This window comes from Sebastes fasciatus, chromosome 4 (genome assembly GCF_043250625.1).
Source record: "Sebastes fasciatus isolate fSebFas1 chromosome 4, fSebFas1.pri, whole genome shotgun sequence".
Lineage (NCBI taxonomy): Eukaryota > Metazoa > Chordata > Actinopteri > Perciformes > Sebastidae > Sebastes > Sebastes fasciatus.
In genome coordinates, this window is record NC_133798.1 from 18229645 (window position 1) to 18248414 (window position 18770).

The following is an 18770-nucleotide window of genomic DNA, read 5'->3' on the forward strand; positions in this document are numbered from 1 at the left end:
GCGGTTCAGTGCGACTCGATGGCTCACACAGCAGCAGCAGCTCGGAGTGTCATCCTGCAAACAGCCCGACCTCAGCTCACCACAGTACCGATAAGACACTGACTGGATCTCCTAGCTTTAAGGAAGGAGGAGGAGGAAGAGGAGGAGGAAGAGGAGAGGCTGTGTTTCCCCCGTCACAGTGATCTGAACAGCGGAGAAGCTCAGACTGAGAATCCGCTACGTCAAGCAGATTAGTCAGATAACCCCTCTCTCTCTGGAGGTAGGACATAGACCTCCTCTCTTCTCTCCTCTCCTGCTGAGGGCTGAGAGGAAGAAACAGTCTGACAAGGAAGAGAAACACACAACTACTTTTCTTTTTCTTTTGTTTTCCTGCTGGGTGAGTCAGTAGTCCTCCAGCTCCTTTCTTCATCATCTTCTTCCTCTCCTTGGTGCGAAATGGCGAAAGAAAACGGCGAGTCCAGCGATGGATCATCTTGGAAGAAGCATGTCGATGATATCAAGAACATCTTTGACTTCAAGGAAGTCCTCGGGACGTGAGTAACAGAGATAAACGCAGCCCTGTGGGCGACTAGAAACTTTGTGTGTTTAGTTATTGTTGATAATTAGGCAGCAGACTAAACAAAACAATGTAGGGATTTAACGGAAATGAGCAGCAGACTGACAGCTGTTGAATTAACTGAGAACTGACCGACAGAAAACCGTGAATTACATCCTGAGTTAATTGTTCAGGGGGTGTAAATACTGTTGTGTTGAAGTCAGACAGGCGTTATGTCACAGTTGTGTTTTTATTCTTCTTCTACATCATCGTGTAGCTACACAGACAGGCAGCCATTTATTTTGGGGGGTCGTTTTTGTACACAACTATGACAAAGACAGCAGGGCTTATGTACAGGTTAGGTTTAGGCAATACAACTAGTTAGTTAGGTTTAGGAAAAGATTGACTTGGTTAGGCTTATAGGCAATAAAACTACGTAGTTTAGGTTTAGGTAAAGATCATGGTTTGGGTTAAAATAACACCGGAAATGGGGTCACTTAAGTATGGAAGTTAAGTGACAAAACACGTTAGTTAGGTTTTGGAAAAGATTGACTTGGTTAGGTTTAGGCCATACAACTACTAAGTTAGGTTTAGGAAAAGATTGACTTGGTTAGGTTTAGGCAATACAACTAGTTAGTTAGGTTTAGGAAAAGATTGACTTGGTTAGGTTTAGACAATAAAACTACGTAGTTTAGGTTTAGGTAAAGATCATGGTTTGGGTTAAAATAACACCGGAAATGGGGTCACTTAAGTATGGAAGTTAAGTGACAAAACTCGTTAGTTAGGTTTTGGAAAAGATTGACTTGGTTAGGTTTAGGCAATACAACTACTTAGTTAGGTTTAGGAATGATTGACTTGGTTAGGTTTAGGCAATAAAACTAGTTAGTTACGTTTAGGAAAAGATTGACTTGGTTAGGTTTAGGCAACAAAACTACTAAGTTAGGTTTAGGAAAAGATTGACTTGGTTAGGTTTAGGCAATACAACTAGTTAGTTAGGTTTAGGAAAAGATTGACTTGGTTAGGTTTAGACAATAAAACTACATAGTTTAGGTTTAGGTAAAGATCATGGTTTGGGTTAAAATAACACCGGAAATGGGGTCACTTAAGTATGGAAGTTAAGTGACAAAACTCGTTAGTTAGGTTTTGGAAAAGATTGACTTGGTTAGGTTTAGGCAATACAACTACTAAGTTAGGTTTAGGAAAAGATTGACTTGGTTAGGTTTAGGCAATGCAACTAGTTAGTTAGGTTTAGGAAAAGATTGACTTGGTTAGGTTTAGGCAATAAAACTAGTTAGTTACGTTTAGGAAAAGATTGACTTGGTTAGGTTTAGGCAACAAAACTACTAAGTTAGGTTTAGGAAAAGATTGACTTGGTTAGGTTTAGGCAATACAACTAGTTAGTTAGGTTTAGGAAAAGATTGACTTGGTTAGGTTTAGACAATAAAACTACGTAGTTTAGGTTTAGGTAAAGATCATGGTTTGGGTTAAAATAACACCGGAAATGGGGTCACTTAAGTATGGAAGTTAAGTGACAAAACTCGTTAGTTAGGTTTTGGAAAAGATTGACTTGGTTAGGTTTAGGCAATACAACTACTTAGTTAGGTTTAGGAATGATTGACTTGGTTAGGTTTAGGCAATAAAACTAGTTAGTTACATTTAGGAAAAGATTGACTTGGTTAGGTTTAGGCAACAAAACTACTTAGTTAGGTTTTGGAAAAGATTGACTTGGTTAGGATAGGCAATACAACTACTGCAGCATGTTTTTATTCTTGGTTATACTTGGCTATCCAGCTTACTTTGAAAGGAAGTCCTTAGTATAGGATGGCGTGCAACACAGTCTCACGGCAGTTCGTGAAATATTCATTAAATTTATTCACTACTTAGTTAGGTTTAGGAAAAGATTGACTTGGTTGGGTTTAGGTATTAAAACTACTTAGGTAGGTTTAGGAAAATATTTGACTTTGTTAGGTTTAGGTATTAAAACTACTTAGTTAGGTTTAGGAAAAGATTTGACTTTGTTAGGTTTAGGTATTAAAACTACTTAGTTAGGTTTAGGAAAAGATTAGACTTGGTTAGGTTTAGGCAATAAAACTACTGCAGCGTGTCTTCTTCTATGGTACATCATCGTGTAGCTACACAGACAGGCAGCCATTTATTTTGGGGTCGTTTTTGTACAACATGACACAACTATGACAACAAAGACAGCAGGGCCTATTTACACACACACAAGTGATGAAACCAGCTTCCATAATTAAGGGACCATCTGTGGTGACTTTATGGTCTTTGTGCTCAATTATCTCTCTGATTCTTTGAAGAAATAATTGGGAATGTTGCAACAGTCTGGGTCAGGAAACTGTGTTGAGCTCTTCAAGGATGGGGCAAGTAGTGGAATAATAAGTCCTTGGTATAGGATGGCGTGCAACACAGTCTCACGGCAATTTGTGAAATAGTCACAAAATTGAATCTATTTGATTTGTGTTCATAGACACGAATTTCCCTTTTTTTCTTGACGCTCAGCACGACTTTCATTTTCGTGCTTTTTCTCTTACGAATGTCCATCAACACCTGATGCACGTGTCAATTTCCGCCCAGTCTTTTAAAAATAAAACTAGTTAGTTAGGTTTAGGAATAGATCGACTTGGTTAGGCTTAGGCAATAAAACTACGTGGTTAGGTTTAGGTAAAGATCATGGTTTTGGTTAAAATAACAGCAGAAATGGGGTCACTTAAGTATGGAAGTTACGTGTCAAAACACGACTTAGTTAGGTTTAGGAAAAGATTGACTTGGTTAGGTTTAGGCAATTAAACTACTGCAGCGTGTTTTTATTTTTCTTCTACGGTGCATCATCGTGTAGCTACGCAGACAGGCAGCCATTTATTTTGGGGTTGTTTTTGTACACAACATGACAAAACTATGACAACAAAGACAGCAGGGCCTATTAACACACACACATGATGAAACCAGCTTTCATAATTAAGGGACCATCTGTGGTGACTTTATGGTCTTTGTGCTCCATTATCTCTGATTCTTTAAAGAAATAATTGTGAGTGTTGCAACAATCTGGGTCAGGAAACTCTGTCAGTGTGTTCCAACCCGCGTACTTCTGTACTTGCACTTACTATTTTGAGTGCATAAGTGCGTTCACAGTGGCGGTAGGCAGTATCTTTTTGGCATCATTGGGCAAAAATTCTATAATAACTTTTCAGCATATTGTAATTCAAGTGTTCTGAGAGAAAACTAGACTTCTGCGCCTCCTCATGGCTCTGTTTTCAGGCTTTAGAAAATCTAGCCCGTGACGGGAGTCTTTGACCAATCGCAGGTCATTTCATTGAGAGAGCGTTCCTATTGGCTGTGCTCCGGTCATGTGACCGGAACTTGACATTCCTTCAAAAGATTTTACAATGGCGTGTCACAAGCTTTCTCATTTTACAGCTAAACCGTACACTTCCTCCGGTCTGTGAAATCTTGCAGATGCCGTTAAGAGCACCGGAGGACACTGGAGGACACCGGAGGACACAGAGGCACATGATTTTTTTCAGGTTACCTGTTTCATGTACTACTGTCACGATATAGCGACCCTTTCATAAAAATAACTTTTTTTAATCATATTTGCTCCAATCTCACTTCAGCTTTAAGTATGGAAGTAACGTGACAAAACACTATTTAGTAAGGTTTAGGAAAAGATCGACTTGGTTAGGCTTAGGAAACAAAACTACTTAGTTAGGTTTAGGAAAAGATCATGGTTTGGGTTAAAATACAGGCCCAATGGCATCACGTGACCGACGAGGAGGTTGTAGTACCGCTGTTTGGCCACTACGAAAATTTGCTTCACAGCCCGGCGCTCTTCCTGGGGGCTTGGGCGAAAGTCTGGTGTTTTTTGCCGCTCTTTATACTTCCCAGTTCACAATTATGTGGGTTGCATATAAATTGATTTTGTGCTGACCATTACTATATACACAAATCAATACATTAAATTCCGTGACTATTTCACAAACTGCTGTGCGACTGGGCTGGATGGCAGTCTGGAAAACATGACAGGCACTCTGATTGTGAATTAAAAATCCTTTATGAAGATATGGATAACACCAACGACTCACACACACACACCCTGATGAAGACTTGTTGAGTCGAAATGCGTTGTGGTGTTATCCATGTCTTAATAAGAGATGCTTTGGATGTTTTCCAGACTGCCATCCTATTCCAAGGACTTCCTTTCAAAGTAAACAGTCACTGTTTTTTTTAATTATTTTACTCTCTTATTCTTTCTTCTTCAAACAGAAAGACAGATTTTTAGCAGAGAAACATTATGTCTGGGTTTACAGACTTGTTTGTACAGTACACACTGGTGGGTTTCATTCGTTTAGGGACCACTTTCGTTGGAGTTCTTGCCCTTGAACCAGACAAATACCAGAGTTTATTTTGGTCCGCTGTTAGTGCCGCTTGACTTCATGTCTTTTCCTCTTTGAATAAGTTATGCTGCAGAAAAGAGAGCCTCCCTGAATGAATGGAAGACCCCAAACTGCTCAAGGCAGTCAATCTTGTGCCATATCACAGTATATCTCTAATTTTTCCTGCTGATCTTTGTCCCCTAAAGACATGTCCCTCCTCCCTTGACTGAGAGGAATTTAACGAGGTGATGTTTGTATTGTTGGAGATTCGAGGAAGGTGTCTCCCTGGGGAAATATGTTGTTTTGTTAAAAATTTGGACTCAGAAGCTGGTGTCAAAGCTGAGCAAAATATGTCCTCCAGTCACTGTGTTTGTAGCAGATGATAAAGCAGACATATTGTGGTTTGCTATTTGCATCCTCAACTTGTGCAAACTTAATAATCTGTCTTCAGCATCCTCTCATTTTGTGCTGCTCGGCCTGACCGCAGACCTGTTTTTCCTGAGGAGCTGCATCATGAAAATTCTTATACAGATTGGATGATTCATAAAGCGACACTTCATCTGTTGTACTAAACAGTCAGAGACGTTCCTACCTGGAGGCTGTTCTGATTTCCCCAAGGCTTTCATCTATGTGTGAAGCGCCTGTGAATAACACCAGTGAATCATCGTGATATACTGTCCACACACACAATGGCCAGGTTGGAGGAACACACACACATCCCTCGCCCACAACCCTCGGCAGCGCACATCTCTGTGGTCAGTTTGTCGCTACATATCCTACAGCGTGTACTCGTCCTGATGGACTTTAAGATAAAGTTACTCGTTCCTGTGTGTCTTGATCAGGGAGTGCCTCGTTGTCAGTCAGCGGGGTTCACAACAGGCCGCCACCTGGGGCAGAGAAACCCTGCAGCTTTGCTTAAGGATTAAAAATGGACAAGGAAAGGGTGTTGGTCAGAGGAAGAGACATAGATTATCCTCCTCCTCCTCCTCCTGCTGCTCCACCTTTCAACTGTAGCTTCCTCATCAGGTTTCCCCATCAGCGTCCAAGAGGGATCATCCCTCTGCAGCATTCATCCCTCTTCACACACCAGCAGTGGAAGCACATTTACTCATACTTAAGTACAATTTTAAGTATTAAAATACTTAATTACTTAAGTATTTCCATTTTATATTGGCTTTATACTTCACTACATTTCACTGAGGAAAATGTCGCATTTCACTACATTTATCTGACAGCTTCTTTGCAGATTAATATTTGACACGCTAAACCTGTTGATAGTTTATGAAATATGATGCATTATTATAGAGCTGCAACAATTAATCGATGAGTTGTCAACTATTAAATTAATCGCCAACTATTTTGATAATCGATTTATTGGTTTAAATCATTTTACAGTGACAGTAAACTGAAAATCTTTGTGTTGTGGACAAAACAAGACATTTGAGGACATTGTCTTGGGCTTTAAGACACACTGATCGACATTTTATAGACCAAACAACCAATCGATTAATCAAGAAAATAATCAACAATGAAAATAATCGTTGGTTGCAGCCGTAATGAAATAATTAAAATTAGTTAAAAACAGCACAAAGTGGCATCTTCATATTGGTTTATTTATCCAACCAACAGTCCAAAACCTAAAGATATTTAATTTACTATCATAAATGACAAAGAAAAACACAAAGTTTTCACATTTGAAAAGCTTGAACAAGCAAATGTCTGGCATTTTTGCTTGATAAACTTTTGATCGACTGAAACAACTAAAAGATTAATTGAGGAAATAATTAACAGATTAATCAACTATGGAAATAATTGTTAGTTGTAGCTCTACATTATTATAGATAAGAAATTATTAAATACAAAAACTGCTGCATACTGTGTACTTTAAGTACATTTTACTGATTTTATTGACACATTCTATATTTCATTGATGCTTTAAGCACATTTTTCATGCTGAATGACTTATTTGCAAGAAAGTTATGAGCACATCTCTGGTAAACACAACATTTAAAGTGGTGCTTTTCTGTGATTCTTTGTGGAGAAACCCAGTTTTACAGATCTGTTGATTAAATCAACTAATCGATTAGTCGACAAAGAATTTCTTTGGTCGAGGACAGTACTAGTATTTACTTCCATTGAATGCATGACTTGTACTTGTAACAGAGTATGTTTGCATTGTGCTATTGCTAAGTACATTTTCCACCGGTGCTGCACAGAGATTTGATTTAGACAGCAGCTGGAGGCTGGGCCCTCTGTGTGTGAGCGTTATGACTGATTAGATATTGAAAGGAGTTAGGGGAGTAAGAAGCCTGCGGCGGTGTTCCTAAAGCTTTGGTCACACTTCTTCACCGTGTTTTCTTGCGGTAGTTGTCGTGAGCTAATAAGATCTTCGCAACTGAACCCAGTCCTCCTACCTCACCTCCACTTTGCCTTGTGGCTAATTTCAGAGCCTTAAGCTGCTGAGACTCTGTGGGAACAAATTAAGTAACCTGACCACAAGCACCTTCAGAGATCCCAGTTGGCTAGTGTTGTAACTGTGCAGCAGAAGTGGACCTGCTGCTACTCCCAGTGGGGATGTTGAGATGTTTTTTTTAACAACATACTAGAGCCGATTAATAAGGATGCACCAATTCTCTTTCAGATAACTGCCGATACTGAGCACTGCTCTGATACTGGTTTTTCCCAGTTTTCAAATCTGCAAACTTCACTAAACGGGTTGCTCATTAGTGTCATTTTTTATGTAAGGTAACCAGCAGCCATCACAACTTAAATGTACCAGACAGTGGAAACATTGAGCAAGAAACTGTATTTAATGTGGATGAGTCACATCAAGGCCAATACTCCATCTGCTTAAATAGGCCTGTATCACTGTGGATACTGGTACAGTATATTGGATCGGTGCAGCCCTACTGATAATTTAATGGGCTCATATATGATAATGCCAAAGATATGTTTGCTGTAACTGTGTCTTATTTACTCACTCAGCAGTTACAGAGCAACATTATCATTTGGAGTCGTGTTTCTGTTCATAAGTTGGATGTAAGTCTAATATTATCTCTCATTTAGCTCTGTTTTTGGTCTGGCTCTTTAGCTGCAAAATGCTCCACCGTGTTCACCTGCTAGTCCTGAACTTTGTCTGCCGTTTGGTGCGTAGCAGGTGGTGTAAAGTGGGCTTTAAGTAAGGCTGCCCCCTCTTTGTCGTTTGGTGGACTAATCGGTCATTTTGATCTAAGTTGATTAACATTTCTTTAGTCGATTAGTCGTTTTCTATGCGTTTTTCATGCTGAATGACTTATTTCCAAGAAACTTATGAGCACATCTCAGGTCAACACAAGATTTAAAGTGGTGCTTTTGTGCAATTCTTTGCGGAGAAACTCAGTTTCACAGATCTGTTGGTTAAATCAACTAATCGATTAGCCGACAAAATCGTATGAGTGTTAGTCGACTACGAATTTCTTTGGTCGAAACAGCTCTAGTTTTAAGAGCTTGTTCTCTGAAAACAGCTGCCTGCTGTGGCTGACAACGACGCTATGAGAGCGGTGGGGGTGAACCAAAAGTTGTTTACACAAGGGTTAGGGCAGCCAGGGGCAGTGGATTAGATTTGTTGATCAGACTGATGGCCTGAGGATAAACGCTTCTGTACCTTCTGCCAGAGGGCATATGTGTGAAAAACCAGCCTGTTCTCATTCCCAGGGCGTCAAATACTTACGCTCAAGGTACTTTAGTGCTTGTAGGAGGCACATAGGGCTTTCATCAATATAAATCCAAGTGCTCCGGGAGTGTGGTTATGTAGTTTAAAGAGCCTAAAGACGGGCGGGAGGGAAGGTGGATGGGTCCAACAAACACAGAGCTTTCATCCAGGAGACCGCTGTTTGTTTCCCGTGCATTAAGTTTCACTTTCACTTTACAATTAGCTGTTTGTTCATGTCCTGTGTTCACAACGTTCGGTTTCATTTTTACTTTACAAACGTAGTAGTTTTAAGCCCAACCATGTTGTTTTTTCCTAAACTAAGTGTTTTTGTTGCCTAAACTTAAGTGTTTTGTTTGAATTCACAACATTAAGCACGTATTTGCTAGAGGTGGGAATCACCAGAGGCCCCACGATACGATATTATCGCGATACTTAAGTCACGATATGATCTTATTGTAATTTTGCGATATGCTGAGTATTGCGATAAGATATATTGCAATATTAGGGATGTTAATAATGAACCGTTTAACCGTTAACCGACATTAAGCATTTTTTATCGATTAACGCTATCGTATATACGCTCCCGTACGGGTGAACTGGTGACTCAGTTGTCTGTTTTGCTCATACACTGCAGGTGGCGCACCGCTGCATGCAAGACAAAAATCTTGTCGGTTAACAGTTAATAATCGTTAAGAAAATGTTTCAAAATTAGCATCCTTACGCTATATGTTGCCTTTTTTCAACCGCAAATTATGCAGTTTGTCAACACCTTTTTTTTTATCTAATAAACTTTGTTTTAATCTAATAAATTATAGTTTTCACTCTGTTCATCTCAGAGTTTTCATTCACATATTTTGAGTTCAGAGGTCAAGGGACCCCTTTGAAAATTGTCATGCCAGTTTTTTCTCACCAAAATTTTGTGTAACTTTGGAGAGTTATTTAGTGTCTCCCCGACAAGCTTACATGACATGGTTGGTACCAATCGATTCCTTAGGTTTTCTATATGATACCAGTATCTTCTAACTACAAGCTCTGAGAGACAGAATAGCAGCCGGATTGTTAAGAGGTTAAGAGTTTATATAATAAAAGATAGATACTTGATGCCATGTATCGATACAATATTGCCATGCAAAATATCGCGATACTATGCTGTATTGATTTCCCAGCATCCCTAGTGTTTACTACGACCGTAAAGTGACGCCAAGGGGTCTGACAAAGCGTCAGTATGTGGCGAGTTGGATGAGAATGTGTTGGAAAAACCTGTGTTGGGGGTTGATGACGCTGCAGGGTTTTCTTAACTTGAATCACTTGAAGAAGGCACATATTTTATTTATTTAAATGTCATGGCCAAAAAGTGGTCCAAAAATTATGCTTTGTCACGTTTTTTTTCTCCAGAATCCCTCTTTTCCCCCTGCAGACACATTAATGTCTCTTATTGCCACCCTAAAGCCACATCTTTATTATTATTTTTGCTATCATTAGATATTAAACTGACACTGGCTCTGTCAAAGTCTGTGGTGCATTAGAGTGACTGCCTCCACGCATTGATCATTTTCTGAAACACAGCTTGTGCAGAGACTAGTTGGGTCCTTGATGCAGTGAAAATGGCAGCTAGGCAACGAGGATGATGGAAGTCCTTGGTTGCTCCCTCTGAAGAAGACACCACCTCCCACTTCCCACCACCACCACTGTCCTCCAGCTACATTCACTGTGGGTGGAGATACTTTGTCATTGACCATAATGATGGAGAGTCAAATAAGATGATGCGTAGTCTGTTTTTATGATTTCCATTTGTATTCATGTCCCTCTCACCACAGTGAATGCCTACAAAGCCATAGCTGCACTTAGGGAGTTGAAGTGTACCAGACTGGCCTGTATCAAAGCACAGCGAGCGATAATCACCCTTATTAAAATAATTCAGCTTTCTCTCCATCTGTGGCTTCAGACACATTTCTGCCAAACAGCTCCCTGGAGCGATAGAGTCCTTTTTAGTTGTTGATGAGCGGCATTAGCTCTGATCACGCTGTAAAGTGACCATCTCTCTCTGTTTGATCAACAGTCTGAAGTGCACATTCCTGGAAAGTAGCCTCAGGCCCAGTGTGCTGTTGGGTATAATGGTTTCCAGCTTCAGTCGTCGGGACTGTGAGAGCTGTGAGATTTCATTCAAGTCGTAATATTGGAGTTGATTTAACTCTGCAGCACCAGATCAATGCTGTTTACTACCTGGGAAGACCGAAAACCAGTGTTGACTAGTCTGGCAGTAGGACCAGAGATGAAAACCACAACTGAAATGATGACATCACTCCTATGAAGTGATGGAAAGTAACTCAAGTACAGTTTTGAGGTATTCGTACTGTACTTGAGTGGTAACAGTTTTTTGCAACTTGTGCTTTTTTTCTACACTACAATTTCTTGAAAGAGTTACAAGATACTTTACTAGGGATTATCTTCATTATTGGTTAATCTACAAATTAGAAAATAGTGAAATAAATCCATAAGAATTTCAACCCAATATCACGCCAAATTGCGTAATAGACCTGCCTGTCCACCAGAGGATAGCGTGTCAGTGTCACGTTTTGCCTCGCAGAGACGTGAATATTGCATTACACACTCATTTAGGATTAGGCAACAAAACCACTTAGTTAGGTTAAGGGAAAATGTTATGGTTGGGCTTAAAATAAGCACGTAAACTAAGTAAAACATGTACGGAAACAGTCAGTATGGAAAACAACCGTCACTACAAAACAGGTGACAAACTTCAGCAACGTAACTTGCAAAACAAAAAGCCGGTCTCCTGGTTGAAAGTCTACCTAACTAGCTTGGTAGTTAGACTTCTGTCACTACACTACACGTGACAAACGTCACGTGACAACCTTCACTACAAAACACTGCCCCTTCATGCAGGCGTGTAATATTCATGTCTTGGCGACACAAAACGTGACACTGACACGCTTTCTGCTGGTGGACAGGCAGGTCTATTCCACGCTTTGCCATGAGACTGGGCTGAACAATGTTCTTAAGACGTAGGGCTGTGTATTGGCAAGAATCTGGCGATACAATATGTATCATGATACAGCGGTTACAATTAGATATATTGTGATACTGTTAGCAAGCACATTTTAGATTAAACTACCCGACAGGATGTAAAGTAGTTAAAAATAGTTTGCCGTGACCCTCTATTACCAGTAACAATATTCTGTTTATATCTAATAATGTTACACTGACGGGGCCGTTCTGTCTGCAGCATGAGTACTTTCTCTTTCGGTATGTTTCACTGTAAATGTTGCAGATAATACTCTAACTTATTAACATTTCGAATGCAGGACTTTTACTTGTAATGGATCTAGATTTATATTTAAAATCTGAATTATTATATAATAAATAAGCCAGGCTTTTAGATTAACTTTATTTTTCAACTGTAAAATAGATCTTTAATAAAATATTAAGGGTTGTTTATTGACAAAAAACAACAATATCAGCCGATATGTATCATTACATACACGTATAATTTTTTTTACTTTGGTATTGGCCTAAAAAAATCAAGCATCAGCCAGGCTATAATGGAGTACTTTTACATTGTTGTATCACTACTTTTACTTATTTAAAGGAAGTGAATACTTCTTCCACTACTGCCCTTATAAATATTCTTTCCAGCAAACATAGAAAACTGATCCTCGAGGAGAGAAGCCAGTATATCGGCCAGTATCGGTGTATTCCAGATGATGAGAATAATGAAGCACATATTGTAGGAAGTAGCTCCTGTTAGTTAGAATTTTTCACGTTGTTTATCCAGCTGACATAACAGTTTACAAAACGTTTCGCGATTAATTGATTAGTAGTTTGGTCAACAAAATGTTAGAAAATGGTGAAAAATGTTGATCAGTGTTCCCCAAAGCCCAAGATGACGTCCTCAGATGTCTTGTTTTGTCCACAACTCAAAGATATTCAGTTTACTGTCATAGAGGAGTAAAGAAACCAGAAAACATTCACATTTAAGAACCTTGAATCAGAGAATTTTTTTCTTCTTAAAAAATGACTCAAACCGATGAATCGATTATCAAAATAGTTGCAGATTAATTTAATAGTTGACAACTTAACGATTAATCGTTGCAGCTCCAGTACACAGAGCAGCATATCTGAGCATATTGTGGTGTGACGATAGTTAAAAATAAGAAAGGTTTAACTGTTTCTGATGTCAGCTTAACTTTTATTACCAAATTTAAGACATCTTAGCTAAAATGTGTATAATTATTTTTACTGCACAATGATTCTGATGAATCATGCTTGTGCTCGTGATTAGAGAGTCGATGATGTTCCCAAATATCCAGTATCTGTCTTTTGCTTGCTTTGGCCCGTTATTTATAATTTTGCCTGCATTTTGAGAGCATAGATTATATAATCCGTCATATTTCTGGTTAAAGCTGTCGTTCCATCGTTGAAGGGTGACTTTGAACTCAGGTAGGTGATCACTCTACCTGGTTTATCTGTCTCTTCCGTCCCATATGTTGCGTAACGGGCGGCTGTATGTAATGCATCTTACACAAGATGATTCAGGGTGATTACTCAGCAGCACCGCAATATAGTGAATGTCAATAAGCCAGCCGCAGTCGTCGGGCCCCTTTCCATCATAAAAAAACCTCTCCCATCAACAGTGACCCTTCATTTTCATAATCGCCAAAGGACAAGGTCGCAACCTGAAAAAGTTTTCTGTATAAATTGTTTGACACGTGGCTTCACTTTGCATCTGCAGCATCAGCCGCGGGTTTCTCACAGAGCGCCGCCCACGTTCACATTTCACATTAGTCAGCCGGTTTGGCTCGGCTGTCCTGCACATAGTGCGGCGATGACTGCAGACTGTCACACACACACACACACACATCTCATACCAGAGCCGTGAAGAGGAAGCTCTGGAAAGAACTTATAAATTCAGATATTATTATTCAACCCATTGAGTCAATGTGCTGCTGACTTGATTGTTCGGTTCGTGTCACCGGGTCAGAAACATTTTGCAGCCGTACACTCGTATTTATCTTGCGTAATAGATTGAGACTGGTTTCAATAATGGGTCCAGTTTAGATGAAGGTTCCTCTCATCACTTAATGCTCATCACCAGATCACATGTAGGATCATTCCAGAGATGAATTACATGTGCTGGTTGTCACATATAGCGCTGCAACTAACCATTATTTTCATCATCGATTAATCTGGTCATCATTTTCTCGATTAATCGTTTAGTCTATGAAATTTAGAGCTGCAACGATTAATCAACTATTTTGATTAGGGCTGGGCGATATGGCCAAAATCTTCTATCATGATATAGGTAATTTTATGAAGAGAGGAGGTTAAACACGCTTCAAACGCCTCACAAGGAATAGTAGGCCTGTCCGGTGCTCACAGAACGGGGCAATCTTGTAACAGGAGAGACTTCAGAGACCAGGTCCAAAGCACACTGGAGCACACGGATTTAAGGCAGTAAACTTTATTTAAAGACTAATGTTTCGACACCAACTGCATCCCAAGTCAGCTAGAGTGAAGGTACAGATATTATATGAAACTAGAAAAACTTTAAGAATCCATTGGTGACAACCATGTCATGCTAGCGGAAAGGAGGCTCAGTAACGCGCCAATTTTTGTCGAGGAAAAACTGGCATGGCCATTTTCAAAGGAGTCCCTTGACCTCTTCGGAGGTCTATTGTGGGTCTCAGAGGGTTAAAAAAATGAGTCAAAGCGATAAATTGATTATCAAAATTATAATAATAATAACCAATCGATTAATCGTTGAAGCTCTATTTTGCATTATTTGTCCAACCAACAGTCCAAAACCTAAAGATATTTCATTGACTATCATATACTGTATAACATTTGACAAGCTGGAAACATCAAATATCTGTAATTTTTGCTTGAAAAATGACTGAAATGATTAATCAATTATCGAAATAGTTGCCTTTAGATTGACTACTTGTTTGAGCTCTAGAGTTCTGTGTGATTGTTGTGGATGTGTTACTGCATCACCATATGTCTCTAACAGACATCGCACCTTTTTCTTTCCTGTGAACCAGGCATTAATAGATAGAACGCTCGCAGCACAGTTTGTCATGCTTCATGCACTGACAGAGCGAGGGAAGTCACAGGCTTGGATTCTGTCGTATTGTAATTCACAGGAAGTGATGCTGCTGCTTGTCAATGTGGCGAGCAGGGAGGGGGGACAGAAATGGTGCTACACGCTCTAACCACCCTCTCAGTCAGTTCACGGGTTTCCTGTGGTTTTCATCGTTCTGTGTGTCTCCTGCAGCAGAAAGCGTGCTCTGAGAGAATACGTGCAAGAGTCGTATGACAGGCTCGGCGTGCTGGTGGAGGAATTTAGTTCTTCTCCTCCTAAAGTCCACACAGCTGGGAAACTGGTTGCATGCACTGAATAGAAATGATGCTCATTGTCCTCACGGCAGCAGCTGTGGTGGGAAGATAGTGCTGTAACAAATAATGCACCAGCTCCCTCACTTACACGAGCCCTTGAATTTACATATGGTCCCACATCATGTGTCAGAATGAGGTCAAAGTCAGAAGGGCGTTAGCTCCGAGCCCTCTCAGGTCTGTTTTTTTGATCCACCTCATCACAACCCGAGGCCGGGCTGTGTGACCAGGTAGTGTGTTTATGCACAGTCTGTGTTTACGTGTCGTGGCTCAGACTGACCCTCCCCCCCCCCCACCGCCGTGTGATGGTGGAGTGGGGGATTAGCGTGGATTTGATGGCCTCGGTGGGATTTAGTGCAGCGAGTGGTGCTGAGTTTAGAGCCCGTTGGGAGGAACTGATTACACTTTGAGAACATAATGGACCTTTAGATGTGGGCCATCTTGCCTTTTTGTAAGGCGCTGGAGCACTAAAAGTCACTTTCACTTTTGTATAACTGATGACGAGACACTTATTATTTCTGCAGTTAAACCTCTTTGTCAGAAAGGGGGGACAATAATGCAGGACGCAGATGGCTGCCGTTTTCATATTTTCTGGGCTTTTCATTTTGGCAGGAGATTACTAAAGAGATAATAGTGGATTAGAAGTTGATTGCTCCTTTGTTACATTTATACCTTTGGCAACATCACAGATACATTTATGGCACAGGATAAATATTTCCTTAAAAAGCATTTGGCTGCAGGCAAGAAAGCCTTCACACAGAAATGGCTTCTGGCAAAACGCTCCAACAAGAACGACGGGATTGAAATAAACAGTATGGACAAACTGACCTTCTATCAGTTATGTGAACTGAATGTAAAATATTGAAACAATTACTATATAAACAGTATGTGCCTATTAGGACTGTCAAAGTTAACGCAAATTAGTTTTAACGCCACTTAAGATACTGGTATCATATAAAACTAGAAAACCTAAAGAATCCATTGGTATCAATCATGTCATACTAGCTTGTTGCGAAGAAGGTTAAATAACACTCCGAACTTGCACTAAATTTTAGCGAGGAAAAACTGTCATGGCCATTTTCAAAGAGGTCCCTTGACCTTTGACCTCAAGATATGTGAATGAAAATGGGTTCTATGGGTACCCACGAGTCTCCTCTTTACAGACATGCCCACTTTATGATAATCACATGCAGTTTGGAGCAAGTCATAGTCAAGTCAGCACACTGACACACTGACAGCTGTTGTTGCCTGTTGGGCTGCAGTTTGCCATGTTATATATGTATGCATATTGTTTATGCTAAATGCAGAACCTGTGAGGGTTTATGGACAATATTGGTCATTGTTGTGTGTTGATAAGAGTATTAAATACTTGACAAATCTCCCTTTTAAGATACATTTTGAACAGATAAAAAATGTGAGATTAGTTTGAGATTAATCCTGATTAACTCTGGACAATCATGCGATTAATCGCTATTATATATTTTGATTGATTGACAGCCTTAGTGCCTATATTATAACATGTAACCCATTACATACTGTATGTCATTGAAAGACCATTTTGTTGTGCAAGTATTGTGTATCCAACATCAGCCCACTCCTTTAGCTTGAAAATATTAAAGGTGCTATTGCCCCCACACGGCTCTCAACATGGCGACAGCTGAGCTGATGGCTCGCGACTAACGGTGTAAAGGGCTTTTCAGACGGAGAGCGACACTCCGCATGTGTACTCGCTTGTATCCGTGGGGTCTGAATGCGAAAAGCCCCTTGTTTAACCTGAGGGGGAACCGGAGGGTGGGCGCTACGCTTCTGCGACGACAATGCCGTTGGTCGGGATGGCGTTATCAGCAGTGCAGAGCAGCGGCAGTGAACTACAGTAGCCAGTGGGGCACACTCACATGCACTAACATGCGCTAGAAGGCATGCACGGTCAGATGTCAACTATGCACAGTTTTCTTCACATTAAGCCCTTCTGAGGGTGCACGGAGGAAAAAGGTGCCTGTGAAGGTGTGTAATGAAAACAAGAAGAGGGGGGTGGAGGCGATCACGCTGCCTGCTCAGCGAGATTTATTAAGGTGGACTGACTGTGGTATCATAGCAACAGATACAGATTGCTTGAGCAAATATTCCCTTAATTCCGTATTTGTTTTTAAAGGCTCTCGTCGTGTATGGAGACAGATGGTCCGAGGAAGACACGCTATCTGCCGTCCTAAATGGGTGTTTTTTAGAGGTTTTAAAAGTGTTTGCCGTGCTTTTGGCTGCACACGAGCGCCGAGCGTAAGCCAACACAGACGGCTGTTGGCCATAGTCAGGGACTTTGCCAGTTCTCAGTAAATATTCACAATATGCTGTTTGTGTACTCTGGCCTGTCTGCCTCTGAGTGCCCTCTATCTACTCACTGACGATAGGTTTTTTCTGCGCCAATATTGACTGAGCGCATATGCAGAACTAACATGTTTCTCTCTCTCTCTCTCTCTCTTTTGCAGCGGTGCGTTTTCTGAAGTGGTGATGGCTCGGGAGAAGGCCACGGGAAAGATGGTCGCAATCAAGTGCATCCCGAAAAAAGCGCTGAAGGGGAAGGAGACGAGCATCGAAAATGAAATCGCCGTGCTTAGGAAGTAGGTACCGCATGACTGAGCCGCGGGGGGAGTTTGCAGAAGAAGAAGAACACCACTTTAGAGAGGGTCACCACTTCGCGGCGTCCTCGGGGAAGCTTGTGTGTGTGTCTCTGAGTAACGACTCAGAGTTCGGGATGCTGGTACAGTTTATTTAACAGCCGTTGTCGGGCTTAAGTGACTTCCTTGTCGAATCCCATCTATCCACCATTTTGGGTCTTCACACATACACAGGATTGCACTGACACTAGGTGACACGCCATCCTCCTCCAGGGCCTGATGGGTAATTCCCCTGAGAAGCTCAGTTATCAGTCACTCTTGAAGTGAGCACGACAGTTGTTGGGTGTAGTTGCCTGGTTACGGTTGCTATCCTTTGACTCTCTCACTGTTTTTGATTTCTCATCCTTTTTTTTTCTCCCTCGTCTTCACACTCTTTCCTCGGCTCTGTTAGTCTAACAGCCCTCAACCTCATTTTCGTTCTGGACTTCGTTCTGAAAGGAAGTTGTGAAGGTTGTTTAGTCCTTTGAGACTCTCCCCGCCTCCTCTTCCTCCTCTTCCACCCCCACCTTCTTCTTTTCAGCCACTTGCCCTTGTGAACACGCTCTGTCATCTGCATATCTCCTTGCAGAGGCTTTTTTTTTCTTCTAGTAAAACCTTGTTGTTTGGTTGCCTGGACACAGACTCCCAGCATCTTGATCCCGTCCTGTATTATTCTCTTCAGGTGCTCCTGCTGACGGGGGTTGCCGCTTTATGACTCATTGATTAGCATCCTCTAAGAATCCCCCCTCCCCCTCGCTCTCTATCACGCACAAAAGGTTTCTCCCTTGTGTGAAGGATACACTTTGCCAGCTTTAGTTTCGACAAGCGAGAACATACACATGTGCACAAACACACACACGGTGTAATTACAGACAAATGCTGCAAAATAAAGCAAAAAAAATGCTTGGTTTCCAGTTGGCAGGGCATCATTTTAACAGAAGAAAAGGCTAATTGCACCTCGTTAATGGCCTGTGTTTTCCTGTCCTCCCTCTGCAGGATAAAGCATGAGAATATCGTGGCTCTGGAGGACATCTACGAGAGCTCAAACCACCTGTACCTCATAATGCAGCTGTAAGTACATCGTTTTTTTGTGT

General features: G+C 40.9%; 1 protein-coding gene across 4 annotated transcripts in view; it reads left to right on the top strand.

Annotated features, from left to right (window-relative positions):
* Window positions 1-18770, top strand: part of camk1db (calcium/calmodulin-dependent protein kinase 1Db) — a 31045-nt gene continuing 12275 nt past the window's right edge. The window contains exons 1-3 of one of the 4 annotated variants that reach the window (XM_074632423.1): window positions 1-533; window positions 17509-17640; window positions 18673-18747. In XM_074632423.1, coding sequence (XP_074488524.1) covers window positions 436-533; window positions 17509-17640; window positions 18673-18747 — 305 coding nt within the window. In that variant the 5' untranslated portion in view covers window positions 1-435. Of the gene's footprint in view, window positions 534-17083; window positions 17353-17508; window positions 17641-17979; window positions 18148-18672; window positions 18748-18770 lie in introns of those variants that run through there. The other 3 variants (XM_074632424.1, XM_074632422.1, XM_074632425.1) reach the window with 3 other exon arrangements.